This window comes from Nelumbo nucifera, chromosome 4, assembly GCF_055504915.1.
Source record: "Nelumbo nucifera cultivar China Antique chromosome 4, China Antique-T2T, whole genome shotgun sequence".
Classification (NCBI taxonomy): Eukaryota; Viridiplantae; Streptophyta; class Magnoliopsida; order Proteales; family Nelumbonaceae; genus Nelumbo; species Nelumbo nucifera.
The window spans coordinates 22,449,989-22,476,510 of record NC_142652.1 but is presented as its reverse complement, the minus strand read 5'-3'; the positions used below and the strand labels follow the sequence as shown (position 1 = coordinate 22,476,510).

At 39.2% G+C, this 26,522-nt stretch overlaps 1 protein-coding gene across 1 annotated transcript in view; it reads right to left on the bottom strand.

Moving 5' to 3' along the window:
- Nucleotides 1–26,522, bottom strand: part of LOC104597850 (DNA topoisomerase, type IA, core) — an 82,953-nt gene that overhangs the window by 32,887 nt on the left and 23,544 nt on the right. Inside the window, exons 11-15 of the mRNA XM_088903210.1 lie at nucleotides 15,138–15,227; nucleotides 14,202–14,285; nucleotides 13,968–14,036; nucleotides 737–796; nucleotides 156–227 (exon numbers count right to left, since the gene is read on the bottom strand). Coding sequence (XP_088759336.1) covers nucleotides 156–227; nucleotides 737–796; nucleotides 13,968–14,036; nucleotides 14,202–14,285; nucleotides 15,138–15,227 — 375 coding nt within the window. The remainder of the gene's footprint in view (nucleotides 1–155; nucleotides 228–736; nucleotides 797–13,967; nucleotides 14,037–14,201; nucleotides 14,286–15,137; nucleotides 15,228–26,522) is intronic.

The following is a 26,522-nucleotide window of genomic DNA, read 5'->3' as shown; positions in this document are numbered from 1 at the left end:
AACAAAACAACCTAACCATTGTGCCAAGGCCCACCCTCAAATATAATATTTCTGTTGGATGTGCCACTAAAATAAGTATAGCATTCACAACTACACCAACTCTTCTGATTCAATAACCAACAAATAGGAAATAATAATTAAATAAAGGGAATTACCTCAGTTTCCATATCAGCAGTGAAATTATAGTCTGTCACCTCAGAGAAATAGTGAGAAAGAAAAGCCGACACCTAGTACCACAAAAAATCCATTCAAACCTGTTCTGACCAATTTTTTATTTCATAAATTCACAAGAAACAATATGCAAGTTCCTGCACTGACAGTTTGATCAACAGTTGTGAGATGGAGATCAAGGCAAGGATATACAGAAAATTAGTTTTTTTTTATGAATAACAGTACTGAATTTTATTAATCAGTATAAAAGTGAGTACAGTAGAGAAGAGAACCCAAAAAGAGCTAGGCTTGGCTAACCACTATACAAGAATGCATTAGACCCTAGCCCACTTGGCCCCAATACAGAAAATTATTATTTCAAACATAAGGCCTTTTGCATGAGCACATATGCCGATCAAGGCAAGAATACATAGATCATATTTGAATTAGCAAATGTGTGCAAAACTACAGATAAAAGAGCAATCAAATGCTTATCCTATATTTCCTATATTGAATTAGAAGCATTTGATTGACCTATAACATAAATAAAATCTGTCAACGAAATCTCAGATCAAAGTGAACTTACCATGCGACCACGAAATTCAGGATATAATACTCGACTCTTCACTGTCACATAGCTCCTGTCCTGATGCCACAACAAAATTAGAAGTTTCTTTTATAAACAATCTAAATCCATTCCTAGAATATAAACAATATCACAGGTTTCTACAGGAAGGAGTATATGTTTTTCATAATGGTAATATTTTTTACAGGAAATAAAAAGCATTAATGAGAAGACAAAATTATTACGAGATATCAACATAAAACACCAACCGTCCAAGAAGCAAGGTACAGAATTATCAACAATTTTCAATACATCCCAAAAGGTTTACCAAATGCATCCCAGTTTAACTATTTAACATTTGAAATTCAGGGCCTGTTCGTTTCCTCTTAGCTCTTATCTCTTAAGAGGAATCTTTTAACTTTAAGAGAAAAATAGTTGTTCATTTCCTCTTACCTCTTATCTCTTAAATGCAATCATATAACCTTTTGTTTTCCAATGATACTCCAAAAAGACAAACAAAAACTATCATATATGGGGTCAAAATGGATATTTGATCATTTTCAGAATTCAGAACAACATTCCCTGAATCCAGAGTTCAGAGGAAACAAAAGTTCACCAATACCAATATACCTCTTAATGTAATTATTGCACTTTCAGATGTCAGATTTCAGAGCAAACGAACAGGCCCTCAGTCTAGGAGAAAAGAGAACATGCCCATATTGTCATGTGTGACATTTCTGTTCAAAACTTCTTCAACTACTCTCCTTCCAAAATTCCCAACAGGCTAAAAAATGATGAAAATCAATTCCTTCTTAGTCTTATGGCCACCTGAGTTCTTTTATTAATTGTAAGACGTAATTTAGTTTTTTTAATCAAGATTAGTGGGATTTCTAGTCCCTGTGCAGGTCAAGGTTAGTTTTTCTTTAATAAGAGATTTGATAAACACTTTTATTAAATAAGAGAAAAATAGAAGCATACAGAAAAATAATAACTTCATGATTGTTAGGAAAATAGAGAAACCTGGTTCACCCATCCCATGATACAAGAAGAGCCCCTTCCCCTACCTAGGGTTGGCAGGTCCCCAGTAAAATCTACCCAATTACCCCGCCCCATTCAGAAAACAGTGTAAAGTATTGCATTTAATATGATCAAAATGCACATGCTTGACTCCACACAATAAGACTGTGCAATGAGTAAGATCCAGCCTGTACACTGTGTAATTAGATACAAAAAGTATATTTTCATAAAAAAAGGGACTTATAAGGAACATCCTTGAAGCAATTCCGGGATGCCACCCAAGAGTATATTCTGCCCCATAACTTCTTTTAATAGTGTCTTCTAAACTTACTTTATCCTAGAAAAGTCCTGTGTTTCTTTCAGACCATATAGTCCACACTAGTACCAGAGTGATTACCCCCTGTATAACTTTCCCCACTTCTACTCAGTCCCTCCAACTGCCAACTCCATTATAAATCTTCCGATGTTGCCAGGAACAACTTTGTATTCATAATATACCCAGCATTTGTACCCACATCCCCCCAAAATTGCAATACACAAATAAATGATCCACCAATTCCATCACCTCCCAACAGATTATACACAAATTGTTATCCTCCACCATGTCTCTTTTGTTTAGGATGTCCATAGTTAAACACTTTCCTAGCATAGCTGTCCACAATAAAAAAGGCTACTTCTTGAAAGTCTGATGTATGTCACACTCTACCAACAGGAAATCTGACTGACTCAGAACAGGTTTGTTCATTATAGAAGAATTAATCTGTGAATTTCTCTTGTTTAGGTTGTCCACAGTGAAACACTTTCCTAGCATAGCTGTCAACAATAAAAAGGCCACTTTTGAGATTCCTCTATTTTCTTTGAAGATCCTGTGTATTAGTTAGGGCTGTTCATGAAATAAACCAAACCGACTAAACCAATCCGACTCAAACCGATTTGGTTGGTTTTCAAATGTTAATGATCAGTTTTGGTTCAAGAAAAATAAAAAACAAACAGTCGGATTGATTTTTGATTTATAAGTGTATAAACCGGCAAAAAAACCGAACCAACCCACCTATAAGATAATAAATTTAAATAATATTTAACTTACCTACTAAAAGCCAAAGTAGGAATGGAAAGCTGGAGCATTAAATGTTGTACCTTTTACTTTTTAGGCACCAGGCTCTAGCCTCTTTCCACAGATTTTAAAGTTCAAACATTGTAAACTGAATTCAGGCTAAAAAGAGAGAATGAATACAGCTGTAAGACTGTAACCATTCGAGTACATCTAAGTAGTGGGCAGAGACAGCTGCCATTATTCATTTAAATAAAATTCACAGTGCATCAGTAATCATATTAATCAACCAACAACCGAGAAGTCTATGTTTAGGTCGGTTTTCAGATTATATCAGTCAGTTTCGGTTTATGAAAGTGTAAAACCAAGGATGTCAATTCGGTTGGGTAATTTATATACAACCAAACCGAACCGACCCATTTACAGCCCTAGTAATAGTTAGGTGCTTCCCAAATATATTAAGGTCATCTTTTTTTTTATCAGCAACACAGAAAAAAATTCATTAATTAGAAAATCTGGTACAAGAAGTTGTGGTGGACAAGCATTCCACATTGTCCACTAAATACATCATAGCCTCAAACAAACCTAAAAACTATCCCTTTAATTACAACAAAGCCCAAAGGCAACCTGACAGAAACATCCTACTAACTAGAATATAGCCCAAAAAATAGATCGTCTTTGAACTCCTTGCTTAGCTAGACCATCAGCCGTGCTGTTCGCAGATCTTCTAACCCATCTTATTTGAATCACCATGTCTTTATAAGCCTGTTTGAAGCGCCTGAACTCATTCCTTAACTGCCAAATTATTCCCTCCCCTTTCTTCAGCCAGTTTACCACAGTTTTTGAGTCCCCTTCAACAATCAACCCATCAATCCCCATTTCTTTGGCTTTTACGACACCAAACACTGTTGCCTTCATTTCTGAGCTCACAACATCACCTTGCTGAATAGGACCTGAGAACATGGCTAGCATATTTCCATCCTCTCCTCTTATTACTCCACCAATGCCTGATGGCCCCGGATTTCCAAAGTAGCTGCCATCAAAATTTAGTTTCTTTCACCCAGCATCCGGAAGGGACCATGAAGCATTCACAATAGATTTAATAGATGCAGTGTTTGCTATTGTTCCCCAAGACCTGAACAAGTCCTGTCTTAAAATCAGCAAATAATTTAGTGTTTTCACCCAATGCACTAGAACAGCAGTTGTCCAAGCAACTGCTGTTCTAGTGCATCTTCCCATAATCTTGCCTCTCCTTTTAGAACACTTGAAGGAGTGAGAAGCTAAAGAGGCTTTCCAAATTAGCAGGAGGAATCCACCTCCAACTAAACAGAGAGGAAAACCACTCCCAAATGAAATTAGCAAAAGGACAGGAAATTAAAAGATGAAAGGCAGTCTCACCATTCAACTTACATACAGAGCACCAATTTGGGGACAAGCACCAATTTGGTCTTTCTCTCTGAAGCAGATCACAGGTACTGATGGAGCCATGGAACACTTCCCAACAAAAAGCACCGACTCTAGGAGGAATAGGGCAAAGCCAAATCTCCTTGACAAGGAAAGAATGAGAGGAGGATGTGGCAACAAGAGAGTTCAAGAAGGATTTGCAAGAGAAGGACCCGGATTGATTAAGTGCCCAAACTCTAGAGTCTGAGCCACTATCCCCCAAAACCACTGCGTTCGACAAGTTTACCAAAGTGGAGACACAAGACAATTCAGAATCTCTTAGATTTCTAACAAAACCCATATTCCAACTCAAGTTTGTAGGTGAAGAGGAAAAGCTAATGAAATCACTAATGGGTTTTCCTTTAAGACAGGAAAGAGCAAAAAGGGAAGGGAACACTTTGGACAGGGGGGAATCCCCAATCCAAATGTCCTACCAAAATCTGATTTTCTGACCCAAAGCCAAATCATACCTGATGTGAGGAAGGAACAAAGGAAGAATGTCATGGATGGCCTTCTAGGGAGCAGCCAAAGTAGCTCTATGCAAACAGCCCACATCCCAACCATTATTGCTTGACAGCCCATGGATACTTGAGAGATAACTCTAGCCCAATTTTTCAATTTCACATTTCCTATTCCCAAACCCCCTTCACCTTTCAATTGTCCCACCTTTTCCCACCTAACCAAATGATCTTTTTTCCCCTCCCCAAGCTCCCACAAAATGTCCCTCATGATCTTCTCGATTCTTTTTATCACGACTTGGGGCATTATAAAAACCGACATGTAATAGACTGGAAGATTAGCCAAAGTGGACTTTATTCATGTGATTCTCCCTCCCAGAGAAACATAATTTCTTTTCCAACTTGCCAACCTTCTTTCAAACCTTTCCACTACTAGATTCCAAAAGCTAACCGATCTAGGGTTTCCACCAAGAGGCAATCCCAAATAACACAAAGGCCATTCTCCTTTTTCACAACCCAACAAATCCGCCAAGGCTCTGAAGGCACGTTCTTCTAAATTGATACCAACCACTAGACTCTTAGACCAATTGATTTTCAAATTGGAAATCCTTTCAAATAGGTTCACAACTAGCTTTCAATTTTCTACACCTTCCTAGCTCTCCCCATCACAGAAGACCAAAATATCATCTGCAAATTGCAAGAGTGAGACCAAAACTCTGCCTCTCCCAACTGTCCAACCTTCGCTCAAGTGCATCAAGTTAGCCTTTATGGTTAATTTACTTAAAACCTCAGCCACCAAAGTAAACAGAAAGGGGGAGAGTGGGTCTCCTAGTCTAAGGCCTCTGATCCCTTCAATGAAATTAACTGCAATACCATTCACTAGGATAGAAAAATGACTTGTTTGCAAACAACCTTCAATCCATTTACACCACAATTCTCCAAACCCACACCTTCTCATGATGTCAATCAAGAAATCCCAGTCCACTAGATCATAGGCCTTCTCCAAATCCAATTTAATTGCAACCCCCTTCCCCTTTTGCCTTTTTTGAGCCTATACACACTCACTTATCACTAGAACTTGATCAATAATTTGTCTATCTTGAACAAAGGCTCCTTGGTATTGGAAAATGATAGAGAGAAGCACCTTTTTAAGCCTTAGAGACAGAACCTTAGCAATTACCATATAAATGCTAATAACTAAACTTATAGATATAAGATCCCCAGGATGGGTGGCATCTTGCTTCTTTGGGATCAAAGCTAAGAAAGTTGAAGTCATCCCTGGGCTAATTACTCCACTTCTATGGAATTCCCTGAAAATTTTCATCAAACCATTTTTTATTATCTCCCAACAATCTTGATAGAAAGCCATTGTGAATCCATCAGGCCCAAGAGCCTTAGATCTAGCCTTAGAGAATATGCCTTCTTTGCCCTCAAGTTCCTCAAAATTCTTCTCTAAAGATTGTACCTGATTCTCTTCCAAACACTCCCATTCTAGTCCATCCAAAGTTGACCTCTCAGTAAATGGCCTACAAAAAAACTGATCTGAAGTGATCAGCAAAGGCTTTAGCAATTTCTTCTTGATTTGTGATCTCAGCCCCTCCCACCACTAAAGAGGAAATAGAGCTCTTCCTTCTCCTGCCGTTTTCTAAAGCATGTAAGAACTTTGTGTTGCCATCACCTTCCTTAATCCATCTCTCTCTTGACTTTTGTTTCTAGTTGATCTCCTCTCTCAACAAGGTATCCTCTAACTCCTTTAAAGACCATCTTCTTTCTCTTTCATACCCTTCTAACAAACTTCTTTCCTATCCAGCTCCTCAATTTGAGAAAACAAGCTACCTTTTTTCTCTTCCAATCTTCTAAATGCCACTCTTTTATCTCCCCTTTCAGCCTTTGTAATTTTCTCAAAAACTTTTGTCCTTCCCAAACAGGTTGTGGACTTTGGGAATCCCACCATTCCTTAACCTTTTTCTTGAATTCCGGGTGGGTAAGCCACATGTTCTCAAACCTGAAAGGAATAGGTCCCCCCTTACTAGACCTCTGAAACAAACAGATTGGCCAATGGTCTGATGTGATTCTAGGTAGAGACTTCTCCCCTAAGCCCACCCAATGTTCTTCCCAATTAGGGGACATCAAGAGCCAATCCAGTCTTGAGCAAATAGGATTAGCCTAGAAATTGGACCAAGTAAAACAAGATTGACCTAGGGGGCATTACGTAGTGTGGATGAGAAATTGGTGGGTGTGGACTAGTCCACACCACACCCTATGGCACGGACCAATCCGCCACACCACAATCCACAACTGTTCTGAGTTGTGGACTAGACCAATCCACACTCCACACCGACAATGTCATTCTGTAGGCATGGTGTGGAGCAGCCACACTTTTTGATTCAATGTATCTCATATACATTTTATGAATGATCTACACAGTCGATCATAAATGTCTAATTTTTGGACTTTATATGATAAATATATTGAAAAAAAGCATTGATAAATTAATATTAACCAATAAGATTTAATTTTAATAAAAATTATAGTAAATTAATTAAAAAAGTAAAAAAAATATTTTACATATTAAAAAATATTATTTTTTTGATAAAAACATTAAAAATTAATATTTAAATAAATAAAAAGAGTGGAGAAGGAGCACCTCTAGTCTTGTGCTAGAATTAAAATTAAAAAATATATTATTTTTTTAATAAAATATTAAAAACTAAAATTAAAAAATTATTATTTAAAAATATAAAAATTAAAAAGAAAGAAAATAAGTAAGGAAGAACTTAAAATTTTATTTAATCAGTACATATTCTTCTTCCATATATTCTTCTTCTTCTTCTTCTTCTTCTACCAATACCTTTTCTTTTCTTCTTTTCCTATAACAAAAATAAAGGTTGAGCCCCGATATTTTTTGAGTTTTATTTTCCTTCTTTTTCTTCTCATGAATATGTTGATTTTCTATACTTTAATATGAACTTTATACTTTTCTTTTGAAAATAATGAATAATTATTAAGGAAATATGGTTATGGTACCTAGGGAACTACCCTAGGATCTATGTTTTTAACATAAAAAAATCCAACACCTAGGCGATGAGGCGACAAGGTGCCCCCCTGTCGCCTAGCCTCGCCTTGGCGCCTTGAAAACTATGGTTCATCCCATGGTATGGACTAAAATGGTCCATCCACGAGATGAACACATTACCAAACGCCACCCTAGTGGGAACTCTCTTAACTCAAAAGCCTCAATAAAATTGTTAAATTTCCTCATACTTGAAGTGACCCTCTGTCTTCCTCCACTTGATTCACCCGCAAAACTGATCACGACACCTCCTAAGCACCAAGGGCCATCCCACAAACCACTAATATCTACTAATTCTTCCCACATCACATTCATTTCTCTATAAGAATTTGGTCCATAAACATTGGTAAGGACCCACTCAAACCCATCCTGATTGTTTTTCAGTTTTACCGAGACAGAAAATCTTCCCACAAGCTCTTCACAACAAGTGAACAGGTCTTCCTTCCATGTTGTTATAATTCCTCCCGATGCACCCCATGCTGGTGCAAAACTCCACTACACATTCCTTTCTCCCCAGAAGCTTCCAATCCACTTCCTATCAACCTCCTGCACCTTAGATTCCTAAATCAAAACTATGTTTGGCTTTTCTTTCTTCAACAACTCCCTAATCAGCCTTCTTTTTGTAGCACTTCCTAGGCCCTTGGCATTCCAACTAACGATCTCCATTGTACTTATTGAAAAAACCCAGATGCCCCCTTTTCCTAAAGACCTCCTTTTCTTCTCCCCCCTAGCACTGAATTCGTTGTCCCCTTCAACATCATTGATTAATTTCTCCACTATATTCAAAATTTTATTCCTTTTTCCACCCCCTATTTTCTTTATCATTTTTTTGAGTTGTTACCTCCTTATATAGGTCAAGCCCCATTCTATTAGCTAGCTTCTTCACATGATCCTCTTTTGCCTATTGCTTCCCCCTAGAGACTCTCCTTCATGTTTGCAACTCTTTTCTTTTTCTCTCACCAAATCTGTGTTATCCTTCTCCAATCCCTCACATCTTCCCCCAAAGAGGCTTCTTTCCTCCCACAATTAGGCTTTGGATCTTCATTTGGAGATTCCCCCACCACAACTTCATCTTTTTTATTCAAGTCCATGGGCTTAAAATCATAGCGAGATCAGAGATTGGGCCATCTGCAATAGAACCAGAAAAGGAATCAATAGCAAAAGGAAATTCACAAAGGTTGCAGGGGTTACCATTATCGGTAGAAAGGACCACATCAATAGACTGGGGTTTCAAAACTTTTAATACCCTGACTCAGACCAATATTGCTCTCCAAAGCAACAGGCTTTCCAGTTTGAATTTGAGTCATGGCTATTGTGACCTGATCAGATCCTGTACTTGTATCCCTTAAAGATATCTCCTTCGAAGCTTTATAGATCCCAAGCACAGACACCATTTGATCACCCTGATTTTGCTGGTCACAAGAGGGGGGTTCCTCACCAAAATGGAGCATGAGGATCCTTGCTGATCCTGGACCTGATTTAGTGTCGCCCGAGAGCTGGAATTTTCTCGGCCTCAAAAATCTTCTGCAATGGTTCATTACTGGTAGATATTCCTGCGTCCTTGGTATCTGACCTTGTCTACCGCAAACAGCTCTTCAAGACTTAAGTCCTCTTCATCGTCCAAACGCACCTGGACTGTCCCGTCAATACTTCAAATGCTAGAATCATCGTCTGAGATGCTCCCCTCTTCAAAAACTTCACAATTGATCCACCACCCATCATCAAATCCATCCCCCTGTACATCCTTTGATCTCGCATACTTGGGTTATGTTAGACAGTTATGCCCTTAGCTCCAATCAGATTGATGTACTTATTGACATTTATTGTAAATGAATAAAGTGCATAATTGATTCATGTTATTTTAATGTGTTTCTGTGTAATACCCTTAAACTGGACACTAATGAGACTTGTGTTAGTTTAGAATCAGTAGAAAACCTTATGTGCTGATTTCGGCCAAGCTTCTTGTGAAAGGAAGAGTAGAAAGTTGGGGATTTCAGCAAGAGACAAAGGAAAGGGGAGAAAAGAGAAGAAGGTCGACTAGGATAGATCTACTTAACCCTAGCCGCCAGCCCCTCATTCTATTTATAATTAATTTAAGTATGAGATATTACAAAGATGCCCTAAGTAGGGCGGCAACTCAACCTAAGTAATTACAACTCTTTAAGAAATAAAGACTAATGGGCCCAAGGCCCAACAACATCTTAATTTAAAAAGAAATAAACTAAACACAAGTCAGCCCACTCAACACTCCCCCTCAAGTTGGGAGTAGATGTCATACATCCCCAACTTGCGTAGATCATGCTCCAGCTTATTCTTTGCAACGCCTTTTGTGAGGACATCAGCAAGCTGCAGATCTGAAGAAATGTATGGAAGACAAACTTCTCCAGAAGTTACCCTTTCTCTGATAAAATGTCTATCTACTTCAATGTGCTTAGTTCGGTCATGCTGGACTGGATTATGAGCAATATTAATTGCTGCCTGGTTATCGCAGTATAGCATCATAGGTTCTTCTACCTGAACACCGATTTCATCCAATAGAGAACGGATCCAGAGAAGTTCTGAAACTCCATGTGCCATGGCCCTATATTCGGCTTCTGCACTTGATCTTGCCACAACTGTTTGTTTTTTACTCTTCCATGAGACTAGGTTGCCCCCAACTAGGGTGCACACTCCTGAAATTGATCTTCTGTCATCGAGGCATCCTGCCTAGTCCGCATCTGTATAGGTCTCTAGCTTGAGCTGTCCATGATCAGTAAACAATATGCCTCTGCCTGGATGTCCCTTCAGATAAGCAAGGATCCTATCAACTGCCTTCCAGTGCTGGTCTCGTGGAGCATGCATGTATTGGCTCACTACACTTACTGCATAGGAGATGTCCGATCTTGTCATGCACAAGTATAGTAGCCGACCCACAAGTCTTTGGTACCTCCCGAGGTCCTTTACTGGTTCACCTTCTGATGCACTGATTCTGTGGTTCTGATCAATGGGGGTGCTAGCTGCCTTTGTTCCAAGTTTCCCTGTTTCTTGGAAAAGGTCCAAGACATACTTCCTTTGAAAGATAAAAATTCCATGTTTCGATCTTGCAACTTCAATGCCTAGGAAGTATCTCAGTTCTCCAAGGTCTTTAATCTCAAATTCCTTATGCAGGTTCCTCTTCAGACTATCAATCTCACTCAGATCATTCTCAGTGACAACAATATCATCCGCATAAACAATTAAGATTGACACCAAGGATCCCCTGCGTTTCACAAACAAGGTGTGATCAGATTGAGTTTGAGTGTAGCCAAAAACAATCTAGGCCTTTCTGAATCTGTCGAACCATGCTCTAAGGGATTGTTTCAAGCCATATAGTGACTTCTTCAGCTTGCATACCTTTCCCTCTTTAGCATTATCATAAAAACCAGCTGGAAGATCCATATACACCTCTTCTTGCAGTTCCCCATTTAGGAAAGCATTCTTCACATCCAGTTGAAACAAGGGCCAAGAGTACGAGGCAGCAAGAGAAAGGAGTATCCGAACAGAGGTTATCTTTGAAACTGGTGCAAAAGTCTCTAGATAATCAATGCCATAGGTCTGTGTGTATCCTTTTGCAACAAGTCTTGCCTTGTACCTCTCTATGCTTCCATCTGCCTTATACTTTACTGTGTAAACCCATCTGCATCCAACTGTCTCCTTGCCTTCTGGTAGGTCCACAATCTCCCATGTCTGATTCTTAATCAAAGCCTCTATCTCTTCTTGCATAGTTGCCTTTCACTCAGGTTTGGAGAGAGCCTCACTAACACCCTTGGGTATAGACACGGAATCAAGAGAAGAGAGAAAAGCACAGTAGGAAGGAGAAAGTCCACTGTAGGATAAGTATTGTGATATGCAATGAGCAGTGCACTTCCTCTTCCCTTTTCTAAGAGCAATAGAGAGATCAAGGTTATCTGTAACAGTGTTAGTGGGACCTATGAGAACTGAAATAGTAGAGGGATCAAGAGGAATACCTGGATCTGTATCAGCCGAATTTGGAGTCTCCAAGGGATCGACAGGAAGTGGTGTGAGTTCTGTTGTAGTGGAATCAACCTCCTTATGAAATCTCTGCCGTGAGTAATACTGTGAGACGGAACGCAAAGGGGGGGGGGGGGGGGGGCAAGGTAGGTGACATCGAATGGTTGTCAAGCACAGTAGTAGTAGGCACAGGAACTGGAACTGGGAGAGGGATAGACTGCTGACTTACTTCCCCAAAACACTCCCCCTGAGAAGGATTCCTTGAGAAGAAGTATGTAGATTCGAAAAAAGTGATGTCCATAGTAACAAACCGGTTCCCAGAGACTGGATCATATCAGCGGTACCCTTTCTGATTCTCTGCATATCCAAGGAAGACACATTTCTTTGCCTTGGGATCAAGCTTCGAACGGTAAGGACCAAGAATATGCGCAAAGCAGACACATCCAAACACCCTTAGAGGAATATGAAACATCTCCCCCTGAGGAAAAAGAAGGCTGAATGGAGTGCTGAATCCAAGTATACGAGAAGGCATCCTGTTAATCAGATATACTGTCGTGAGAACAGCATCACCCCAAAAACGAACCGGAACTGTCGCTGTGATCATCATGATTCTTGCCGTCTCAACAATGTGTCTGTTCTTTCTCTCTACAACACCATTCTGCTGTGTACTGTAGGAACAGCTACTCTGATGAACAACACCATACTCCAACAGATATGAGGCAAGATGTCTCTCAAAATATTCCCTAGCATTGTCAGATCTGAACATCTTGATTCTAGTTCCAAACTGTGTTAATACCATCTGGTGGAATTGTCTCACCAAGGATGGTACCTCATCACGTGATTTCATCAAGTAAATCCAGGAATATCGAGAGAAATCATCCACAAACAGGAGAAAATAGCGATAGCCGCCCATAGAGGGAACATGATAAGGGCCCCACACATCCGAATGAATAACATCAAAAAGAGAAGAACATCTTTTATTACTCGGTTTAAAAGAGTGTCTACAATGCTTTCCAAGTTCACAACCTTCACACTTCAACCTTAACAGACTCACAGACTCAAACAGTTTTGGAAAGGAATGCCATGGTGACTGGTGTTCAAGGATTCCCACCAGCGAAAATGAAGTTATTAGGAGGGCTTCAGTTCTTTATTTTTTTGGTTATTGTCCTCTAGCCTGTTCAAGGATGTTTCATTTAATAATTTGTATTCTAACAAGTGCTTGATAGGCTGATTGGGGCAGGCTCATTGTTTTTTAGGAGCTCTTGTATTTATGTTGTACAGTCACTGGTATACTGGGATTTTCCCAACAATACAAATACATTACCTTCTCAAAAAAAAATTCTTTTACATCCTTCTCTTCTTTAGTTTTCTTAATTATTTTTTTATTCCACATTCTTTAGTTTCCTTAAATGATTTATCCTATGTCTGATAAGTAAGATTCTTTTAAAAGCAAAAAGAAAAAAAGAAGTGAGGAAAAACATTGGGCTAACCTGAACCCAAGCCAACCTAACTCACTGTGACTCGCACCCCTACCATAAATGGGTTAAACTTGTTTATGTTTGTCTCTTGAATCTTATAAATCCCATTGTGCTTTTGTACAAAAACTCCATATTTTTTGTCACATATGTATGAAAATATACTTTACCTTTCTCAGTATATGTATATTTCTGAAAGCAATATAAATGTCATTTCATTATATAGCAAGAATACCTTCAGTCACCTGTCATTATTGCAATAGCACATGTACAAACTATGATTTATAACCAGTCATTTAAGGGTTCACTGAAGACTACAACATGTGAATCACAAGAAAACATTAATAACTATTTTGTCCAAAAGCATGGCAAGTTCCTTCACATAATAATTATTTTAACATCTTCAAATCTTGTGGAATTGAGATACTGTTTTCTTATCCTGATAGTATACCACAAAAAGACACCTATGGCATTTTTATTTCTCTTAGATTTACACTCAAATGCAACATGATGACAAAAGGGATTCAGAAAAAAGAGCATTTCAATCCTTGGAAATTCATTGCATCACTTAAAATAATTTCTCCCAGAAACAAGTGAGAGAAAACTACTTTTTTATCAACACTAAGTGGGTACAAACCCAAAGAACATTGATATCTACAAGAAGAAACATGATATCTGATATTCAGGAAACTCTTAACAACTACCTACTACGAAATCAAAGGGTACATACAAACCATGAGAATACCTGTAGAACTTTCAGAGTGGTTGCATAAGTAGAAGGTCTTCCAATACCAAGTTCCTCCAGCTTTTTAACCTTTTACATGTACTAGGGCAAAGGTCAAAAAACAAGCACCAATTGCAATGGCATAAAACAAAAGAAAACCATACATCTTCAGCAATGTCCAGTAGGTAAAGAAAAATGAGAAAAAAAAAAATATAACTGCCAGAATTAGTCATATAAAAGTTATAGGGAACGTACCAAGGAACCCTCAGAATAGCGTGGAGGAGGCTGTGTAAAGTGCTGCATAAGTCCTACCTTAACATGATGCAATGGATCTCCTGACTAACAAACAATTGAATTGACAAAGCACAGTAATCATCACTCTGCAGCATATATATGAGAAAGGACAAGAACCAAATAAATAATTCATAATGCAACAAACCTCCACAGAACTTTTTCTATCAGTAACAGGATCAAAGAGTTCAATCAATGCAAAAAATTAAAAACTTTTTTGCATTAAATCTAGATCATTAAGAAAAAAAGTATCAAAAGACAACCAACCATAATACCTGAGACCATATAGATTGAAGATTACTATAGATAACAAAACAATTTTACACTTAATAACAACTGAGGCCAGTCATCGGCAATGCTTCATCCTACCACAATGCAGTCTGCAGCGTGAATTCTTTCCACTCCAATGGCAGCATTAAGGCCATATCCAATTAATGAAGCTTTCATTTCAAGGTGAATAGATAGAAGAAACCACAATCAGGTCCCTACCTCCTTGATCTTCTTTGGTAATTTGGTTAAATAATGAAATAACAAGTTTCTTATAAGAGATCATCAAAAGAGGTAAAGAAACTTGGCACATGTAAAATAAAAGTTCAATCATGGTTTGTAGTACTGTTTCATGCATTCCAATATGGATAATGTGTATCCACAATGAGGAACTCTGTAGTATATCATGTTACATGAAGACGATGTATGCACATCATGTACATTTTTGTACAAAAATTTGTTTTCTTACATTATATAATAGCATAGCATGAAACCTAGTAATATGAGTATGTACTGACATAGCATACAAAGCAACACAGAAACAGGACCATATCAATAATGATCTCAACAAAGCCCTCCACAAACAAACTTAACCACGTTTATAATATCATAAATTATAAGAATGATTACTACCTTAAGAGAACAGAGGGCCTTAAAAGCTTCATTACGAGCATCATCACCATTACCATCCTCATTGCGGGTGATTATTGCAGTCTCCTCATCCTATAAAAGAAATTACATAATATAGAAGCTGAATGAATTTATAATAGGCTTCATGATAAAATTCAACTTAACAACATAAAATAACTGAACCAATAAACCATAAGCTTTAGGGTTTGAATTCAAAAAAAAAAAATCAAATTTATTTTAAACTCTAAGCTCAAATAACAGAACCAATAAACCATATTCAATCTCTGCATCCCCGGTCTTCATCTAAAAGTCGAGAGTGCAAAGGAAAAACCTTCTAATAAAAGCAGAAAGAAAAAGAAAAGATCAGAAGTAGAAAGATTACTCTAAGACATAGAAGGGGATTTAGAATTCAGTGGAAGAGGGGAAAGGAGGAAGGCTCCTAAGTGAGAAAGAGGGTGTCAAGAGGGTATCTTTTTACAACTGTGGTGATGAAGATCATTAGCTGGAATGTGAGAGGTTTAGGAACTGCAAAGAAAAGAAGGTTGATAAAGGATTTGCTGAGGGAAAGGCCAGATATTGTATTAATACAGGAAACCAAACTAACAGATTTAGATAGAAGGTGGTGGGTTAGAAGTGTGTGGAAAGCAAGAGGCGTGAATTGGTGCTCAACTCCCTCTAGGGGTATAGTTACTCTTTGGAGAGGATGTGGTAGAACCATTAGAGGAACAGATAGGTAGTTTTTCTGTCTCTTTGAAGTCCAAGATGGTGGAGGATGGTTTTACTTGGGTGTAAACCAATGTGTATGGGCCAAATAATTATAGAGAGAAAAATGAATTGTCGGAAGAGCTTCAAAGGATTCAAGGGTTATGGAAAGGTCCTTGGTGTTTAGGTGGGGATTTCAATGTAATAAGGTTCCTAAATGAGTCAAACAATCCCCAACAAGCTATCACAATTAGCATGAGGAAGTTCAATGATTTTATCAATAATTGTGATTTAAAGGAATTTCCTTTGATACAAGTCAACTTTACTTGGTCTAACTTTCAGGAGAACCCATCTTGCTCAAAATTAGATAGATTCCTTTTCAATGAAAGTTGGGAAGCACACTGGAGAGGTTTGGTGGCTAATGCTTTGCCTAGAGTTACCTCAGACCATTGCCCTATCGAGCTAGGCCAAGAAACTTTTGGTGATGGACCTAGACCTTTTAGGTTTGAGAACATGTGGCTAACACATTCAGACTTTGTGTCAAAGGTTGAGGAATGGTGGAGAGAAGAGATTAGGGGAGTGAAGTGGAAAGGGACGAGGTTCCATAAGAAATTAAAAAGTTTGAGATCTAAACTAAAAGATTGGAATAGGGAAGAGTTTGGTAGGGTGGAAGAGCTCAAAGCTAAATTGTCAACTCAAATTGAGGATCTAGACTCAAAGGAGTATCAAAGGATGATGAGTGGACAAGAAAGAGAGTTGAGATGGAAGTTGAAGAAAGAATTAGAAGATGTCGTTTTGAGGGAGGAAATCTCCTAGAGGCAAAAATCTAGGCATAAGTGGATCAAGGGGATGGGAATACCAAGTTTTTTCATGATATAGCCAATGAAAGGAGAAGCAAAAATTTGTGGCTAGGCTTGAGGTCGAGAGAGTGGAAATTGAGTCTCAAGAGGAGATAGCGAACTGTTTTGTAGCCCACTTTAGATCCATTTAGAGTAGACCTTTGGAGAGTCGAGAGAGAATGGAGGATCTGGATTGACCATGTTTATCTACCTTAGAGAAGGGCTGGCTGGAAAGAAACTTTGAAGAAGAGGAGATAAGGAAAGTTGTTTTCTCAATGGATAGATCCAAGGCGCCTAGACCTGATGGATTTACTATGGCCTTTTACTAAGACTGTTGGAATATTATCAAAGAAGACTTGTTTGAGGTTTTTAGGGAGTTTGAAAACAACCGTGTTATTAGTCGGGGGATAAACACTACCTTCCCAGCTCTTATCCCTAAGAGATTAGATGCAAAACATCCTAAAGATTTCAGGCCGATCGGTTTGGTGACCAACATATACAAGATTGTGGCAAAAGTGTTATCGGTGAGACTCAAAAAGGTTCTCCCCTCTCTCATTAATCAAGCTTAAGGAGCTTTCATACAGGGTAGACAAATTATAGATCAGATCCTCATAGCAAATGAATGTGTGAAGGAGATGGAGATCTGGCAATCAAGGCTTTGTTTGTAAGTTGGATATTGAGAAAGCCTATGACCTGGTGGACTGGAATTTTTTATTAGAAGTGTAAAGGAAATGTGGATTTGGAGACAAGTGATGTAGTTGGGTGAATGGTTGTATAACCTCTTGTCATTTTTCAGTTCTAGTTAATGGAAGGGTCAAGGATTTTTTTTCCCAGCTTGTAGAGGGTTAAGACAAGGTGATCCACTTTCACCTTTCTTGTTTACACTTGTGGCAGATGAGTTTAGCAGAATGACTTCTAAAGCAGGCAAGGAGGAGCTAATAAGTGGTTGGACGATAGGTAGAAATAATGTCCCAGTGACCCACCTTCAATTTGCAGATGATATTATCATTTCTTGCGAGGGGAGAGACCTAAGGAGAGTGAGGAACCTGAAATCTCTTATTAAATCCTTTTAAGTTTGCCTCCAACTTGTCAATCAACCTTGATAAAAGCTGAGTGGTGGGAATCAATTTGGAGGAGGGAGAGATAGAGGCTATTGCAGATTGCTTAGGATGTTCTTTGTCCCATTGGTCTTTGACCTATTTGGGGCTTCCTCTAGGAGCTAACCCCAAAGAAAGTCGATTTTGGTATCCAATTGTGGAAAAGTTTGAAAAGAGGTTGGTGTCCTGAAAGAAGAGTTATATTTCCATAGGGGGTAGAGTGACATTGATTGGGGCTACACTTGCTAGTCTAGCGATTTATTTTCTATAGGTATTCAGGATACCCTCAAGGGAAGCTAAGAAGTTAGAAAAACTAATGAGGGATTTTTTGTGAGAGCCAGGGGAAGTGAAGAAAGGCCATTTGATTTAGTGGGAGATAGTTAGCAGAAGCAAGGAAGAAGGGGGACTAGGACTAGGTAACTTAATTCATAAGAATGAAGCTCTGCTAGGGAAGTGGTTATGGAGATTGCCTTTGGAGAGGGAGCGACTATGGCACAAGGTGGTGACTAGTTCATGGCTGCTTGGAGAATGGATGGGATGTTGGGATATCTCGACGGGTGACCCTTACAACACCAATGGAAGGCTATACATAGGATTCTTCCCCATTTTCTTAGTCTGATCAGGTATGATGTCTACTCTGGAAATAATGTTCTTTTTTGGGAAGACCTTTGGATGGGAAACCAACCCCTTAAAGACCTTTTTCCATCTCTTTACTTTGTGTCCCGTTACAAGAAAGAGTCGATTTCCAAGTTTACCCTTCCTCGGTTTCTCCTTTTTCATTGAACTGGGATTTTGGTTTTCGAAGAGGGTTAAGTGATGATGAATACGCTTGTGTTTTGGAACTTTTGTCATCACTCGAGTCCACTTGTTTGGATTCCCCCAATTCTGATTTAAGAATTTGGACCCCTAACTCAAGAGGACGTTTTACTTGCTCCTCCTTTTTCAAATCCCTTTGCTCTTCTTCTGCACCCTTGGCTTTCCCAATTAAAGAAGTCTGGATCAGACCTATTCCCCCAAAGATTGTTGTTTTCTGTTGGGAAGTCTACTATGGTAAGATTAATACCTTTGAAAACCTACAGAGGAAAAGACCAAATTGGTGCCTATCTCCGAATTGGTGTGTCCTTTGTAAAGCTCAAAGTGAGGACTGTTACCACTTACTGATTTCTTGTTCCTTTGTTGCAGCCCTATGGGATTGGATTTTTGGGCAGTTTGAGAGTAGGTAACCTACCATCTGATATTAGTTTGTTGTTTAGTCTGTCTACTTTTGAGTGGCACAAAAAGAGTGAGAGAATTATATGAAAGGGTATTAGAGCAGCAATCATGTGAACTGTCTGGGAAGAAAAACACCAGAATTTTTTTCTGAAAAGGAAAGGATCGTGTCAGAAGTTAAGGACTGTGTTTTGACAAGGGCAATTCAGTGGTTGAAAACATTGAACCTGTTTGATAGTTATTCCTTCAATGACCTGTGGAGGAACTGGTTAGCAGTAGCCAATACTTCTACCAGGAAAAACAGACTTTTAGTACAATGGGAGCCACCTGGGAGGAGTTCGTTAAGCTGAATTTTGATGGGAGTAGCAGAGGTAACCCTGGACCCTCGGGTATAGCAGGAGTTCTGAGAAATAAAAACAGTATGATCATATCCTTATACTCAGGGCCCGTGGGTCTGGGAGACTCTATAAGGGCTGAATTGCTTGCTGCAGTACAAGGTATCCAGCTTGCAAACCAGTTAGGGATAGAGCATTTGCTTATTGAAGGGACTCTCAGGTGGTGGTGGGATGGCTGCTGAATCCGGACTCTGATTTGGGGCTATAGAGACCTCTTTAAAAAAGTCAAATGGCTAACAAGAAATATGACAGTTAGAGTCCAGTGGGTAGGCAGATCAGCAAACTCTATGGCTGATTCACTTGCTAAACAGGGGATTTCTCGGGACTCTTTATTTTGGGCTACCTTGTAATCATGTTCATCTGATCTTGTAATGCTGTAATCAATCTTAAAGGAAAGGTCGCATCTTGTGCCGTTCCTTGGGTCGCCTGTAACTCTTATTTTCTGGATTAATAAAATATTTATTCATTGATAAAAAAAAAGTCCCAACTATATGGGCTTGACTACATGAACCCTATTTTGCCATTCCATTCCGTTCAGTGCCATATCCATTATTTTTTTTTTTTTGGAAAATGGTAAAGTACTTTATTCATCTTAAAGAGGATATGGTAAATGCCATATCCATTATTAAATTATGGGTGCTAAAATCATTTCTTATTTTTGTTGGAAAACGTGGGGTTACTGGTGCAGATCTATATTTGGTAGTTGTGTAAAAATAGAATTGTATATATTCCGAGGATTGTGGAAGGATTGATTTAGAAAGTTTTTCTTTCTATTCTTGTACTTTCTATTTTCTTTTCTTTCTATTTTTCTACTTTCTATTTATTGCAGCAGCGTACTGTATAAATATGCCGATTGGCAATAGGATGAAATATATCAGTATTCTACCATTCCAAAACATGGTATCAGAGCTCTAGGTTTGTCAACCTTGAGTTTTTTTTTTGGCCTTCATTGCCAGTTTTTCGTGTTTTTCTCTTCTGGCCTTCAGTGTTGATCTATAACCAGAAGTGTTCCTTTATTCTCCTTTCCTGCTGGCCTTATTTTTCCTCCGTTAACAATGTCCGACATGACTGCAACAAGTGCTCCCGTCCAAACCGATGAAGGAGCAACAAATTCTCATCCTCACACTGGTGATTTGCAGAATATTCAGACAACATATAGACTGAATGGCCAAAACTACCTGAAGTGGTCACAACTAGTGCGTACCTATTTGAAGGGAAAAGGAAAAATTAGTCACCTTCTTGGAACAGAGCCAAAGTTGGGCGACCCAAATTTTGATGCTTGGGACGAAGAGGACTCCATGATTATGTCATGGTTGTGGAGTTCAATGACACCCGAGATCAGTGATACTTGTATGTTTCTTCCCTCTGCAAAGGCTATTTGGGATGTTGTCCGACAAACCTATTCCAAAGCCCATGACGCTGCTCGTGTCTATGAGGTCAAAGTGAAGACAGTGGCGGCCAAACAAGGGAGCAGAAGTGTTACAGAGTATGCAAATCTGCTGCAAAATTTATGGCATGAGCTTGATCATTATCGGGTTCTTGAGACAAAGTGCCATGATGATGCTGTGATCTTGAAGAATTTTTTTGAAAGAGATAGGGTGTATGATTTTTTGGTCGAACTGAATGCTGAATTTGATCAGGTCCGAATACAAGTTCTTGGCAAAGAAGAAGTGCCTCCATTGAATGAAGTCATAGCCCTTGTCAGAGCTGAGGAAAGCCGCCGTGGAATCATGCTTGAGCCTAAAGATCCCGAAGGCTCAGCCATGGTGGCAAGGGGAGGAAGTTACAGTGGTTCAAAGGGTGAGAACAATCACAACTTGGCTCGTGACACAACTACCCGTGACTCTAACGATAACCTCTGGTGCACCTATTGCAAAAAGCCCAAACACACAAAAGATCGGTGCTGAAAATTTCATGGGAAACCTCCCACATCCAGCAAGGAATGGGGAAATCGAGGAGTTTCAAAAGGAGTTCAACAGGCCCATAATGTCTCCACAACCCCGCAGCAAGAACACTCAAGTCAGGGACCATTTAATGATGAAGAAATTGAAAGACTAAGGAACTTCCTGAAATCCTTGAAACCAAGAAGTGGTTCTACCTCTCTTGCTCTCTCAGATGAGTCTTTATCCCTAGGATTACATGCCTCGGCTAGTATTTTTCCATGGATTCTTGATTCCGGAGCTACTGACCACATGACACCCTCTTCACTACATTTTCTCACCCATACACCCTATCCTAGTAATAGAAAATTTCCTGTTGTTGATGGTTCTTTCACCACAGTGGCAGAGATTGGGAATATTCAAATTACTCCACCCCTATTGCTTGAAAATGTGCTTCATGTTCCTAAGTTATCCACTAGCCTTATCTCTATACATAAACTCACCCAGGATGTGAACTGCAATGTTGTGTTCTTTCCTTCTTACTGTGTATTTCAGGACTAGGTTTCGGGGAAGAAGATTGGACTTGCTAAGGAAAGGGATGGACTCTACTACCTTGAAACAACCAACAAACCATCTCACATTGTTATGCATGTCACACACAAGTCATTCTTATCTACCTCCAATAAAGATTTAATTTGGCGTCATCACTTCCGTTTCGGTCATCCTTCATTTCCTGTTTTAAAAACAATGTTTCCTTCCTTGTTTAAAGGAATTGATGTTGAAACCTTTCATTGTGATGTTTGTGAACTTGCTAAGCACAAAAGGGTTTCTTTCCCAATCAGCAATAAAAGATCTTCAACTCCTTTTTATTTGATTCATTCGGATATATGGGGCCCTTCTCAAATTCCCAACATTACTGGTTCTAGATGGTTTGTAACCTTTATTGACGATTGCACTAGGGTCACATGGATCTTTCTTCTTAAGTCTAAATCTGATGTGGGTACCATTCTTCCCAACTTTCATAACATGGCCCAAACTCAGTTTGGTGTGAGAATTAAAAGGTTTCGATCTGATAATGCTACAGATTATTTTAATCAGAATTTGTCCCCATTTTTTCAGAAAGAAGGCATTGTACATGAATCCTCCTATGTTAACACTCCCCAACAGAATGGAATAGCTGAGAGGAAAAATGGCCATCTTTTGCAAACCACCCGAGCCTTTCTCTTTCAAAACCAGGTGCCAAAACAATATTGGGGGGAAGCTGTCCTTACTGTTGCATACACCATAAATAGACTACCATCTAAAGTTCTTCACAACCAAAGCCCAATACAAGTCCTTTCTCAATTCTACCCTGATATTCGAATCTCAAATAATCCCACACCAAGAATTTTTGGCTGCACTGCCATTGTTCATGTCCATAATAAGGGAAAATTGGATCCACGAGCAATCAGGTGTGTCTTCTTGGGATATTCCCCAACTCAGAAAGGTTATAAATGTTATCATCCAGCCACCAGAAAATTCTACACCTCCATCGATGTCACATTTGAGGAGGGACAATCCTTTTTTACTCAACCTTATCTTCAGGGGGAGCCCTCATTAATGGAAGATAAGGCCTCGGATCTACTCTCCTTAGATGTATTACCCTCCTCACAGTCATCCAACCGTCAAGAGTGACATCCCTCTGAGTCACAATCTTCTGAGCCCCACATTCTGGAGTCTCAACAAGAGTCAAACAACCCGACCATTGAACCAAATTCAGACACTGTTAACCCCACCAATGATGTGCATGATGATGTGAGATATATGCAGGTTTACTCTAGGAGAAAAAATCCAGATCCTCAACTTGTGCAAGTCCAAAATTCAACTCCTAATCCTGGAACTGAGGGATATGCAGAACCTGAACCTGCACCTTCACAGTCTGAGTATGACCTACCTATTGCACTGAGAAAAGGAACCAGAGAATGTACCAAACGCCCATTGTACCCTTTAGCCAAATCTGTGTCATTCCAAAGATTCTCTAAATCCCATAAAAGTTTTCTAGCCAGCCTTAACACCATTCCAATTCCTAATACTCTAGCCGAGGCACTTTCTAATAAGGAGTGAAGAAAAGCCATGAGAGTGGAAATGGAGGCACAAGAAAATAACAACACATGGGAAGTTGTGGATCTACCAAGAAACAAGAAGACTGTAGGTTGTAAATGGGTGTTCACAATTAAGTACAAATCTGATGGGTCGTTAGAAAGGTACAAAGCACGACTGGTAGCCAAAGGATATACACAGACTTATGGGGTAGATTATCAGGAAACTTTTTCCCCAGTAGCTAAAATGAATACAGTAAGGGTGTTGTTGTCTTTGGCTGCTAACTTAATTGGGATTTGCAACAGTTTGATGTAAAGAATGCATTTCTCCATGGTGATCTAGAAGAGGAGATATACATGGACATTCCACCGGGTTTTGGAGAAGGAATTAAGGGGAACAAAGTTTGTAGGTTGAAGATAGCACTATACGGCCTCAAACAATCTCCGAGAGCATGGTTTGGAAGGTTTACAAAGGTGATGCTTAGTACAGATTACAAGCAAAGTCAACGTGACCACACATTGTTTATCAAACACACAACCTCAGGGGGAGTTACTGCACTATTAGTCTATGTGGACGATATAATCGTTATTGGGAATGATAAAAAGGAGAAGGAAGCATTGAAAAACTGCCTTTCCAGAGAATTTGAGATAAAAGACTTGGGGAGACTAAAGTATTTTCTCGGAATTGAAGTTGCACATTCTAAACAAGGCATCTTTATCTCTCAACAAAAGTATGTTGTTGATCTTTTGAGAGAAACGAGAAATATGGCATGTAAACCAGCTTCCACACCTATAGATCCCAATCATAAACTTGGAGAAGCCAGCGAGAATGCAAGTGTAGACAAGGAGATGTTCCAAAGACGGGTTGAACTCATTTATCTTGCACATATACGGCCAGATATTGCATACGCTATAAGTGTAATAAGTCAGTTTATGCATAATCCTAAAGAAGTTCATCTACAGGCTGCTCATCGAATTCTGCACTATTTGAAAGCCAATCCAGGTAAAGGAATTTTATTCAGAAGAAATGGGGGATTGGCTCTTGAAGCATATACAGATGCCGATTATGCAAGATCTCCAGTAGATAGATGGTCCACTTCCGGTTAATGTACCTTCTTGGGAGGAAACTTAGTCACTTGGAGGAGTAAGAAGTAAAATGTAGTGGCTCAGTCAATTGCAGAGGCAGAATTCAGGGCTATGGCATAAGGAGTGTGTGAATTACTCTGGTTGAAGATAATTTTAAAAGACCTGAAGATTTCACGAGAAGAGCCTATGAAACTATATTGTGATAACAAGTCAACCATCAATATTGCTCACAATCCTGTTCAACATGATAGGACGAAGCACATCGAAATTGACCGACACTTTATAAAAGAGAAGCTGGACAGCAAGTTGATTTGCACTCCCTATGTGTCTACAAAAGGACAACTGGCCGATGTACTTACTAAAGGGCTCAATAGTACAGACTTTCGAAGAATTATAGCTATTTCAAATGCTACTACAGTAACTCGAACCAGGAAGAGAAGGAAGAAGAAGAGGAAGAAGAAGAGAAGAAGAAAGAAAATAAGGGTTTGTCGAAATCTGATGGACTACCCATACAGTCGACCCCCTTAATCTTAATTAGATTCTAATAACCTTTATAAAGACTAAATTGCCCATACTTAAGTGTGGGGCAGAGTACTCTAATAAAACTGCCACATAAGCAAACTACTTAACACACATAAGATGACTAAACTACCCCTATTCGGCTCACTTTAACACTCCCCCTCAAGCTGGAGAATATATGTCATATAATCCCAGCTTGTTACATAGGTAGTTCACCTTCCCTGAGCTTAGAGCTTTTGTAAACAAATCTGTCCACTGATCATTTGAGCCCACATGTTCTGTATTTATCTCTCCAGCAAGAACCTTCTCCCTCACAAAGTGACAATCAACCTCTATATGCTTTGTTCTCTCATGAAAGACAGGGTTGGATGAGATATGGAGTGCAGCTTGATTGTCACAGTACAATCTCAAAGGTTTATCCATGTGAAACCCAATTTCTTTTAGGAGATTCCTCAACCACACTAATTCACAGGTAGTGTGTGCCATGGCCCTATACCCGGCTTCAACACTGCTTCTGGCCACAACCATCTGCTTTTTACTGTTCCATGTCACAAGATTTCCTCCAAGAAATGTACACTAGCCTGTAGTAGATCTTCTACCATTCACTGAGCCTGCCCAGTCTGCATCTGTATACCCAACTACTTCAAGTTTTCCTCCTGATTATACAATAGCCCACGGCCTGGAACTCCTTTCAGATACCTTACAATTCTAAGAACTACATCCCAGTGAGATATACGAAGGTTCTGCATGAATTGGCTCACCACACTGACTGCAAAGGAGATGTCGGGTCTCGTAATAGTCAGATAGTTCAGCTTTCCAACTAGTCGTCTATACCTTCCAGGATCGTCAAATACTTCTCCTATATCACTGCTCAACTTAACATTTGGTTCCATAGGGGTCTCAGCCGGTTTTGCACCTAACAATCATGTTTCTTCCAATAGATCAAGAACATATTTCCTTTGGCACAGATTTACACCTTGTTTTGACCTGACAACTTCTATTCCCAAGAAATACTTTAATGTTCCAACGCCTTTTGTTTGAAAATGATTTTGCAGAAATACCTTTAGTTTGCCAATCCCCAATTTATCACTGCCAGTAATGACAATATCATCCACATAGACCACTAATAAGATCTTCCCAGCTTCTAAGTCATAGCTGAACACTGAGTGATCAACCTGGCATTGCTTCATTCCAAAACTCTTCACCACTTCGCTGAACTTCCCGAACCAAGCACGTGGTGATTGCTTCAACCCATAAATTGCCTTCTTCAGTCTGCACACCTTACCATACAACTGTGAGTAACCTTTAGCAACAAGTTTGGCCTTCAGACGCTCCACACTACCATCTGGCAAGTATTTCACAGTATACACCCATTTACAGCCCACAGCATGCTTACCAGGTGGGAGAGTAGTAAGTTCCCATGTTTGAGTATGTTGAAGAGCAAAAAGTTCCTCCTCCATTGCCCGCCGCCATCCAAGTGAACTAAGAGCATCTTGAACATTGTTAGGTATGGAAATAGAGGACAAAAGTGAAACAAACTAGCGATGTGAGGTAGAAAGACGAGAAAATGAAACAAAATTGGA